Genomic DNA, 11,758 nt, shown 5'->3' on the forward strand with positions numbered 1-11,758 from the left:
TACTTTCCCACTGTGTGTGTGTGTGTGTGCTGTGATGTGTGATTGGCGTTTCCCCTCCCGCCTCACCGGTGGGACGGAGCTCATGTTGATTTGCTGTGGGTGGTTCATGGGGGAGGCGGCGCGGGCTCCCATGGGTGCCTGGGACATCTGGACGTTGGGCAGAGCCATGGGATTGAATTGGTTGATTCCTGCACACAAGAGCGGACCACAATGTTAAGCAATGGACACGATGGAACACAGAGGCAATGCACATATAAAATGTCTCCGGATAGAATTCAACCACCTACACTTTTTCCCGCATTTTATAGTGTTGCACATGGATAATAAATGGATTCAATGTTTCGTTTTTGGCAACAAGCTACACACAAAAAAACATAACGATGGACTGAAAACATTTAGAAATTGTTGCAAATGTAATGTAAATTAAAGAACGGAGGATTTAATTATTTGCAGAAGCACCTTTGACAGCAATATTTACAGCGTAAAGACTTCTACAGAAATCTGTATGAGCAGGGCACATGTGAATTTTGGGGAAAGAAAGAAAAAAAAAACTTCCTTGCAAATTTGCCCAACCTCAAGTCAAGTTTGATGCGTAGTGTCTGTGAATGGCTCTCTCTCTCTTAATCTAGATTCCAGTGGGATTTAAGTCTGTGCTCTAGCTGGACCATTCCTGAACTTTTACATTCTTGTTCTGAAGCCACTCCAGTTTTGATTTGGCTGTGTGCTTAAGGTTGTTGCCCTGTTGCAACATTAACTGTCACCCCAATTTAAAGTCTCTGGTAATCTGAAGCAGGTCCTCCTCGGGAATTTCCCTGGATTTGGCTCTTTTCATTGTTCTCTCTGCTGCTGCTGCCACGTCCCTGTCCAAAGTCCTTCATGCATGGTCGCTCAGTTCAGCTGGACAACCGGCTCTAGAAGGAGTCTGGGTCTTCGTATTGTTTTTCACATTTCCTGATACTGAAGCCTACTTTGTTTGTGTCTATTCACCAACACAAATTGGTTTACAGCCTTCCTCAGATCTATACCTGATTGTAACTTCTTCCAACTCCTCCTGTTGGGTCCCCAGGCGCTCCCCAGGAGGTTGGGAGATATACTCTCGCCAGTGTGTCCTGGATGTACCCCAGGTGCGTGGTAAACCTATAAAGGGAGACACCCTGGGGACGTTCTTAACAGGTGCCTGAAACTCAACTGGCTCCTCCCAACGTGATCGAGCAGCAGCTCAACCTTCTAGATGGCTGATCTGCTCATCCTGTCGTGCAGAATGAAGCCAGACACTAGTGTTGGAGTACTCGAGATCGGTCTTGGTCTCGAGACCGGTCTCAAGACCACATGTTGATGGTCTCGGTCTCGTCTCGGACTCGCCCTCCATCGGTCTCGGTCTCGACTCGCCCTCCATCGGTCTCGGACTCGCCCTCCATCGGTCTCGGTCAAGCCGGACTCGGGATTTTATTTGTGTGTAAAAATCCCTCCTTTAATCGCAACCAATAACCTTGCAGTTTGAAGGTTTCTAACGCGGTAGCCACTCCCCTCACGTTGAAAAATCGTTTTAAAACCACGTCAAGTTTAAAAAGTGTCGGTTCAGGCACCGTTTACACACTGGTATCGTTTTAAAGTATGGTTTTAGCACCGGTATCGGAAAAATACAAAACATGGCATCTGCCTTCTGAAAAACACAACAAAAAACGCATTTACCCTTCAAAAGTCATAAGAGTGGACCTCGTTTGTGAAGATTATCCTGCTGAACACAAATTTCCACTCCCATAAACGTTTGTTAAGCCTAGACCTTATTTCATACATTTAACCCGAAATCCCCATTCTAAAATCCCATAGCCTTTTCCCCTTACGAACCAGCATGGCGGCGATTTGCTACTTCCCACTCATTCCTGTGGTACTCTATGCATATCAGAGAAAACAGTCCAATAAAGGCAGAAGGGCAACATCATCCACGACCCGTAGTGATGCCGCCGAAATGTCATGGAATCGGGACACTCTCCAGACCTCAGCTGTGCCTTGATATTCTGTTCACGAATAACACAAACAGGAGAGGGGACAACGCAGACACTCGGTGGAGTCTGATGCCCACCTTGAACAAGCTTGACTTGAGGCCAAGAATGCAAAGGCACATTGTTCCTCCTGAATCAAAGGGTATGGTAATCAGTGGGAGTCTCCTTTCCTTGGGCTCCACTGTAAACATTCTGCTCTGACATGCCTGCCATCTGTGGGAGCCTTATGGAGACATATGTGCTGCGTCAACGTAAAATCATGTCCAATGAGTTGAACTGGCTAGGAGTGGACTCCAATGAAATGACAGAAATAGCTCATGGACAAAAGACTTTTCGATCTGCCTTAATTCAATTTGGAGTGTCAATGTCACGGGGTTGAATATCTATTGTCTGAAAATATGTACGCTTTTCATTTTTCATGGATTAAAAAAAAAAAAAGTCCAATGCGGGACGTTATGATTTATTGTGTATAGATCTGTGATTAAAAATCCTACATTCATCCAGGCTGTAACACCACAAACGCAGGAAAAGTTAAGGACAATGAATATTTTGTCAAGGCAGTGTATACCATCACACATGTACATAGACACACACTGATCCATGCAAACATATTTCAATCATGAGAGACCAGAGGGTAAGGTTAATCAGCAAGCTTTATTGAAGTATGGCATGGCGATAGGATTCATGGCCTGAAGCGGTATGGCATTAATTCTGATGGCGTGGCAGCATGGCAACTGATTCTTTGGCGTAGTGACTCCGTGGCAAGATGCCTCTCTTCTTGAGGCGGGAGGGCATCTGCTCGGAGAACCCCCCAAAAGAGAGAAACCTGAAGGCCAACCGGTCTGCTCGCCTCGCGATGCAGCGGGCGCTGGGCGGAAGGCGACGCTTGTCGCCGACCGGTTGGCTCGGCAGCACGGCGACTTACGGAACCATCGCCGGGCGAGGCTGCTGCGATGCGCGGGCGCGGGATGATCGCCCAGTCCGGCATAATTCGGCGTTGGCATAGTTCGGCGTTGAACCCCCCCCCAAACTGACTGACTACAGGCTGCTCGGCACCTAGAACACTTGCGGGCTGCTCGGCACCTAGAACACTTCGAGTCGCCTGCTGAGGTCTTGCTGAATTAGTTATGTGACTACAGGCTGCTCGGCACCTGGAACACTTGCAGGCTGCTCGACACCTAGAACACTTCGAGTCGTCTATTGAGGTCTGAAATAGTGATGCTGCCTCAGTGTTGGGATTTGGATTGAGCCCCCTCGGTTTTGAGATTTGGATTGAGCCCCCCCCCTGACTACAGGCTGCTCGGCACCTGGAACACTTGCAGGCTGCTCAGCACCTTGAACACTTCAAGTAGTCCACTGGGGTCTGAATTAGTGGGGAGACTACGGGCTGCTCGACACCCGGAACACTTGCAGGCTGCTCGGCACCTAGAACATTCACAGGCTGCTCGACACCTAGAACACTTCGAGTAGTCTACCGTGGTCGGAATTAGTGATTTGTTGCGGGCTGTTCAACGCCGAGCACTTGCAGCATGACAGAATGTAGGACTATTATGGTAATCTTGTTTTCATACACTTTCTGTAATAAAATATCGACTCTTGCACACCTGAAGTCTTGTGGCAGGTGCGTACTGTAGGTGGAGTAGCCTAGATAAGCGCTTTATAAAATAAATAAATTATTATTATTATTTAAGAGTTTAATATGCAACGTTTCGGTACAAGACCTTTTTCAAGTATAAATAAATAATAAATTGTACTTGAAAAAGGTCTTGTACCAAAACATTTAAACTCCTGATTGAGCAAGTGAAGAGTGTGCGGGTGGCCTTCCTCTTTTAAGTGTAATAAAATATCTGAAAGCAAAAATCTTATCAGATGGGGGAGCCTGGAAAAAAATCTTATCAAATGGGGGTCGGTGGGCTAATTTGTGTACATTTAGGGGCACTTTATGTGAAGAAGTTTGAGAACCATAGACATGTGATTGCCTTTTCATATGGAGGACCCCTAGCCACATTAGGCCACCGATCCTCCATTTGATGGTATTTTGCCTCTCGGACCCAAATCGGACAATATTTGTATTGTTAGATATGATTTTGTTCAGAATTACATGCCTATCTGTATTATAGTGTGAACACTGAAACCACCACGAACAAAAGTCATTCTTCTATATTCTATTGTGTTAATTTCTTGTAAATGAAATGATTAAAATTGATCAATTTGCTGGGGACCCCCTGGAACTCCCTCAAGGATCCCTGGTGGTCCATGGACCCCACTTTGAGAACAGCTGCCATAGACCTTATAAAATAAGGATTCAGCAATAAGTTCTATTAAAACAGACTATAGGTATATAAAGGTATATGGTAAATAAAACCATTCTAGCTGCAGATTAAGAATACTACTGTACATATAGATATGGTTTGCCTACACTCACATCAATATTGTTTCAGCTAAAGGATCTGGATTTTAAACTCTGGAGTTTGATTCCCTGCATCACATAAAAATAAACCAGCTTTATGTATGTTACTCCTCTCTACAGATGACGAAAGCCACAGCAAAATAACAAATTGCACACAATCAACCAGTGGCCATGGAGTTCATTGATTTCCTTTGGCATCACATTACAGTGATCTCTTCTGTGGGTTATTGATTTTGACCATAAATTCATACTCATTGATTTCTTTTTATTTTCTTTATTTATTTTCCATCTTCATGGCTGGTCTTGCGATCTATTCAGAGTTTGTTTTTCTCGGCTGCTGAACACTGATATTTATAGATGCCCAAAGCAAAGAATTGGGTGATTTTATCTTAGACAAATTCTGATACTGAATATTTGGTCAAATGTAGTTATAGCCTACCAGCGCTGAAATACACCCTCCTGACAGTGCTTGGGTCAAATACAGCAACCTTTTCCACCACCAACCTTTCATGTGTGCACAGTGTTTGACCTGATCCATCTCATAGCTCAGCAAATCACTGTACACAGCACTATTTTCTGCTTTGTGATTACCATCAGGGGAGAAGGGGGGGGGGGGGGGGGGGGGGGGGGGATAAAATCACAACACACGCTAACTCAGACAGACACACATTGAATCATTTGATAATAAGTGTCTCTTTTTCATTGTTTTCTGGCAAAATCTGGCACATGCACATGTATAAAAAAATCATACGTGACATACAATACCTGCATATGTACAAACACTGAGTGCCTTGTGCAAATGTGTACAGATTATGATCATGTGTTGATAAATGATAGACATGGGTAATGTGCACAAAACATACAAACATAATATCAGCTGATTCATGAAAATAAAACAAATACACAAAGACTTTCTTTTAAATGAAACAACTCTGCCTTAATTAATATTTTGTATGTCCCAGTGTGATCAAAAACACATACTGATTGAATTTACTAGGAAATTTATAATGCAAAGACGTGTGCAACTGTTACCATTTAAGTGAGTGATTAGGCTATTTGACTGTGATGCTTTTAACAAGTGCTAATAAGACACTTAAAACACTTAATAAGAATCTTCCCCTCATCTTTCTGTCACAGCGAATCATTGCATTCCTTCAATTAAAAAAAAAGGATGACTGAAAGATGCCTGAATAGAGACGTTCACTGGACTTGTTTTGGACTGGTATGGTTTTCATGGGCCACTTCTTTTCATTTATAAAAAAATAAAAATACATTTATTTTTACACACACATCGTTCATCAATACAGTGTCAGAAAGGACGACATTTGGGTATAATTGACCCATTTCACAGCAACCGTTTTGAGGTGGTAAGCAGGTAGTAAAGCAGGTATGCGACGTTCGGTGACGTCTCCTGGTCCGGAAGAGAATTAACCATTCATTTCGATTTTTCCCCCCTGCTTTTATTTTTTGTTTTTGCTCCAAGTGAAATGTTTTATGGTCACTCACAATTCAGTAGGTCGTTGGCCGGCTTGGTTCCAGCCTTTAAACTCGTTATATAAGGATTTTTCTAAATGTCTATGGAGAAAATAAATGGGGAATTCTCTTTCGGACCAGGAGACGTCACGGAACTGCTTGACCTGCTTTACTACCTACCTGCCAGGGCCCTCGTCAATGTGGTTCATTACACCTGCTTTAAAACTGCCTCAAAACAGTTGCTGGGAAATGGGCCAAGTCCAAGTGTAACCTTAAATGAACGAAGTTTGTTTTTGGAGAATTTTTGCTTGTGTTATCTGGTGGAGTCATGTTAAAACATGCTTTCGGTTCGACATAAATATGATAGAAAATGATTTTGAAAAAGAAGTGCAAGAATGATAGTACACTGCAGAGGTAAACTACAAGCTGTGTAGCAAAGAAGAAAGTCACTCAGTCATTCATTTCCATGCAGACAAGATCGTGCACACGTCATCATAGATCACAGAGTGGGTGGCGGTCACTTGAACTTTCATTTGATTTCTCTGTGTGTACAGATGTGCACTACAGGAGGGCAGGTGTGGTGTGCCCATCGACCCACACCTCCAATAGACCCTTTTCACGGGGCCTATTTTGTGTCGAAAAGGCAGGGTAAACACAGGTGCAAGCAAAACAGTAATGAGGGTTTCCAACTTCCATGATTGGAATTTGGAAACCCTCATTAGTGTTTTGCTTGTAACCGTGTCCTGCAACGGACACCTGGACGCCTGTTTCGTCACGTCCGGGTCAGAGGTCTCTCGACGTGGTTTCCGGTACTTTAGCAGGCATTTCAGTAGCCGCAAAACGCGACTATTTCACTCGAGTACCTCTCCCATCATAGTCGCGCTCGCCCGACCCCTTTATCGAGGGAAAGTTGCACATTTAGCGATCTACAAGCTTCAAACATGCACCAATCACTAATATAAACTACGCACCTTGTTGCCACGGACTTGCTGAATTAGTTATGTGACTACAGGCTGCTCGGCACCTGGAACACTTGCAGGCTGCTCGACACCTAGAACACTTCGAGTCGTCTATTGAGGTCTGAAATAGTGATGCTGCCTCAGTGTTGGGATTTGGATTGAGCCCCCTCGGTTTTGAGATTTGGATTGAGCCCCCCCCCTGACTACAGGCTGCTCGGCACCTGGAACACTTGCAGGCTGCTCAGCACCTTGAACACTTCAAGTAGTCCACTGGGGTCTGAATTAGTGGGGAGACTACGGGCTGCTCGACACCCGGAACACTTGCAGGCTGCTCGGCACCTAGAACATTCACAGGCTGCTCGACACCTAGAACACTTCGAGTAGTCTACCGTGGTCGGAATTAGTGATTTGTTGCGGGCTGTTCAACGCCGAGCACTTGCAGCATGACAGAATGTAGGACTATTATGGTAATCTTGTTTTCATACACTTTCTGTAATAAAATATCGACTCTTGCACACCTGAAGTCTTGTGGCAGGTGCGTACTGTAGGTGGAGTAGCCTAGATAAGCGCTTTATAAAATAAATAAATTATTATTATTATTTAAGAGTTTAATATGCAACGTTTCGGTACAAGACCTTTTTCAAGTATAAATAAATAATAAATTGTACTTGAAAAAGGTCTTGTACCAAAACATTTAAACTCCTGATTGAGCAAGTGAAGAGTGTGCGGGTGGCCTTCCTCTTTTAAGTGTAATAAAATATCTGAAAGCAAAAATCTTATCAGATGGGGGAGCCTGGAAAAAAATCTTATCAAATGGGGGTCGGTGGGCTAATTTGTGTACATTTAGGGGCACTTTATGTGAAGAAGTTTGAGAACCATAGACATGTGATTGCCTTTTCATATGGAGGACCCCTAGCCACATTAGGCCACCGATCCTCCATTTGATGGTATTTTGCCTCTCGGACCCAAATCGGACAATATTTGTATTGTTAGATATGATTTTGTTCAGAATTACATGCCTATCTGTATTATAGTGTGAACACTGAAACCACCACGAACAAAAGTCATTCTTCTATATTCTATTGTGTTAATTTCTTGTAAATGAAATGATTAAAATTGATCAATTTGCTGGGGACCCCCTGGAACTCCCTCAAGGATCCCTGGTGGTCCATGGACCCCACTTTGAGAACAGCTGCCATAGACCTTATAAAATAAGGATTCAGCAATAAGTTCTATTAAAACAGACTATAGGTATATAAAGGTATATGGTAAATAAAACCATTCTAGCTGCAGATTAAGAATACTACTGTACATATAGATATGGTTTGCCTACACTCACATCAATATTGTTTCAGCTAAAGGATCTGGATTTTAAACTCTGGAGTTTGATTCCCTGCATCACATAAAAATAAACCAGCTTTATGTATGTTACTCCTCTCTACAGATGACGAAAGCCACAGCAAAATAACAAATTGCACACAATCAACCAGTGGCCATGGAGTTCATTGATTTCCTTTGGCATCACATTACAGTGATCTCTTCTGTGGGTTATTGATTTTGACCATAAATTCATACTCATTGATTTCTTTTTATTTTCTTTATTTATTTTCCATCTTCATGGCTGGTCTTGCGATCTATTCAGAGTTTGTTTTTCTCGGCTGCTGAACACTGATATTTATAGATGCCCAAAGCAAAGAATTGGGTGATTTTATCTTAGACAAATTCTGATACTGAATATTTGGTCAAATGTAGTTATAGCCTACCAGCGCTGAAATACACCCTCCTGACAGTGCTTGGGTCAAATACAGCAACCTTTTCCACCACCAACCTTTCATGTGTGCACAGTGTTTGACCTGATCCATCTCATAGCTCAGCAAATCACTGTACACAGCACTATTTTCTGCTTTGTGATTACCATCAGGGGAGAAGGGGGGGGGGGGGGGGGGGGGGGGGGGATAAAATCACAACACACGCTAACTCAGACAGACACACATTGAATCATTTGATAATAAGTGTCTCTTTTTCATTGTTTTCTGGCAAAATCTGGCACATGCACATGTATAAAAAAATCATACGTGACATACAATACCTGCATATGTACAAACACTGAGTGCCTTGTGCAAATGTGTACAGATTATGATCATGTGTTGATAAATGATAGACATGGGTAATGTGCACAAAACATACAAACATAATATCAGCTGATTCATGAAAATAAAACAAATACACAAAGACTTTCTTTTAAATGAAACAACTCTGCCTTAATTAATATTTTGTATGTCCCAGTGTGATCAAAAACACATACTGATTGAATTTACTAGGAAATTTATAATGCAAAGACGTGTGCAACTGTTACCATTTAAGTGAGTGATTAGGCTATTTGACTGTGATGCTTTTAACAAGTGCTAATAAGACACTTAAAACACTTAATAAGAATCTTCCCCTCATCTTTCTGTCACAGCGAATCATTGCATTCCTTCAATTAAAAAAAAAGGATGACTGAAAGATGCCTGAATAGAGACGTTCACTGGACTTGTTTTGGACTGGTATGGTTTTCATGGGCCACTTCTTTTCATTTATAAAAAAATAAAAATACATTTATTTTTACACACACATCGTTCATCAATACAGTGTCAGAAAGGACGACATTTGGGTATAATTGACCCATTTCACAGCAACCGTTTTGAGGTGGTAAGCAGGTAGTAAAGCAGGTATGCGACGTTCGGTGACGTCTCCTGGTCCGGAAGAGAATTAACCATTCATTTCGATTTTTCCCCCCTGCTTTTATTTTTTGTTTTTGCTCCAAGTGAAATGTTTTATGGTCACTCACAATTCAGTAGGTCGTTGGCCGGCTTGGTTCCAGCCTTTAAACTCGTTATATAAGGATTTTTCTAAATGTCTATGGAGAAAATAAATGGGGAATTCTCTTTCGGACCAGGAGACGTCACGGAACTGCTTGACCTGCTTTACTACCTACCTGCCAGGGCCCTCGTCAATGTGGTTCATTACACCTGCTTTAAAACTGCCTCAAAACAGTTGCTGGGAAATGGGCCAAGTCCAAGTGTAACCTTAAATGAACGAAGTTTGTTTTTGGAGAATTTTTGCTTGTGTTATCTGGTGGAGTCATGTTAAAACATGCTTTCGGTTCGACATAAATATGATAGAAAATGATTTTGAAAAAGAAGTGCAAGAATGATAGTACACTGCAGAGGTAAACTACAAGCTGTGTAGCAAAGAAGAAAGTCACTCAGTCATTCATTTCCATGCAGACAAGATCGTGCACACGTCATCATAGATCACAGAGTGGGTGGCGGTCACTTGAACTTTCATTTGATTTCTCTGTGTGTACAGATGTGCACTACAGGAGGGCAGGTGTGGTGTGCCCATCGACCCACACCTCCAATAGACCCTTTTCACGGGGCCTATTTTGTGTCGAAAAGGCAGGGTAAACACAGGTGCAAGCAAAACAGTAATGAGGGTTTCCAACTTCCATGATTGGAATTTGGAAACCCTCATTAGTGTTTTGCTTGTAACCGTGTCCTGCAACGGACACCTGGACGCCTGTTTCGTCACGTCCGGGTCAGAGGTCTCTCGACGTGGTTTCCGGTACTTTAGCAGGCATTTCAGTAGCCGCAAAACGCGACTATTTCACTCGAGTACCTCTCCCATCATAGTCGCGCTCGCCCGACCCCTTTATCGAGGGAAAGTTGCACATTTAGCGATCTACAAGCTTCAAACATGCACCAATCACTAATATAAACTACGCACCTTGTTGCCACGGATGTTGTCGAGCAGGCCGCGCTGAGGCCGCGCTTTGTTAACTCGTATTTTAAGAAAGTTTGGGTTATTTGTGTGTCCGGAAACATTATTTTCCCTTCTCCAACGACTCTTCTTCTTTTTTGCTGCTCACCGGTTCAACTGCTCAACTGCGCCACCGCATCATGGGGTATTACATCATGTGTCAAGTATGGGGTTTGCCCTGTGTCGTTCTGTCAGTCACAGGTTTCTGATGGGAGGGGCGCAGTTGAGCAGTTGAACCGGTGAGCAGCAAAAAAGAAGAAGAGTCGTTGGAGAAGGGAAAATAATGTTTCCGGACACACAAATAACCCAAACTTTCTTAAAATACGAGTTAACAAAGCGCGGCCTCAGCGCGGCCTGCTCGACAACATCCGTGGCAACAAGGTGCGTAGTTTATATTAGTGATTGGTGCATGTTTGAAGCTTGTAGATCGCTAAATGTGCAACTTTCCCTCGATAAAGGGGTCGGGCGAGCGCGACTATGATGGGAGAGGTACTCGAGTGAAATAGTCGCGTTTTGCGGCTAGCATTTCAGATGCTGGATCGCCGCTTTGTGAAAGTGGAACTAATTTATACATCTATATGTGTCAATATGTGGAATTTCATATGAATATGTGCATGGTAACATGTCAAATTACTTTAGGAAAGTGACTTTGATGACAGAAAGCCATAAGACGTGCTTGGGCGACGAGAGTTACTGATCGTTAAAGTTGCTAGCTTGCTAGCTAGCTAACGCTAGTTTTGTCTAAAACACAACACGGCCAGCATGTGGCAATAATGCAGCAAAATGGGACTCAGCGACCACTACAAGCCACTCTTTGTTGACTATTACTGGCTTGCTAGTCTCGCTAGCCAGCCTCTCTCTCTGACGGAAAGGAAGAGAGGCTACTGGGAGAGAGGCTACTGGCTTGCTAACCAGCAGAGCCGCAGAGTGAGCTTTCAGTTAAGACGCCAGCGGTAGCGTCCGTTCCCCGACTCTGGTAAATCAAAGACACAACTAAAAGAAATTATTTCAACGGTATGTTGCTAGAAAGAAGTTCGACTTAACGTTTTCGCCGTTAAACTACACGGAAACATGACATGATCATTGTAGCAGTGTTTGAAGCACAATTTTAA

At 43.1% G+C, this 11,758-nt stretch overlaps 1 protein-coding gene across 1 annotated transcript in view; it reads right to left on the minus strand.

Annotated features, from left to right (window-relative positions):
- The window catches only part of LOC310771340 (CREB-binding protein-like), a gene marked incomplete at both ends in the record, with an annotated part of 31,241 nt that extends 28,250 nt beyond the window's left edge, over positions 1 to 2,991 (minus strand). Inside the window, 3 exons of the mRNA XM_083663973.1 lie at positions 67 to 188; positions 1,026 to 1,137; positions 2,929 to 2,991. Of these exons, the coding sequence (XP_083520099.1) occupies positions 67 to 188; positions 1,026 to 1,137; positions 2,929 to 2,991 (297 nt within the window). The remainder of the gene's footprint in view (positions 1 to 66; positions 189 to 1,025; positions 1,138 to 2,928) is intronic.
- Positions 2,992 to 11,758: the final 8,767 nt, after the last annotated feature.

This window comes from Poromitra crassiceps (assembly GCF_964638095.1).
Source record: "Poromitra crassiceps genome assembly, contig: HAP1_SCAFFOLD_537, whole genome shotgun sequence".
Taxonomy (NCBI): Eukaryota; Metazoa; Chordata; class Actinopteri; order Beryciformes; family Melamphaidae; genus Poromitra; species Poromitra crassiceps.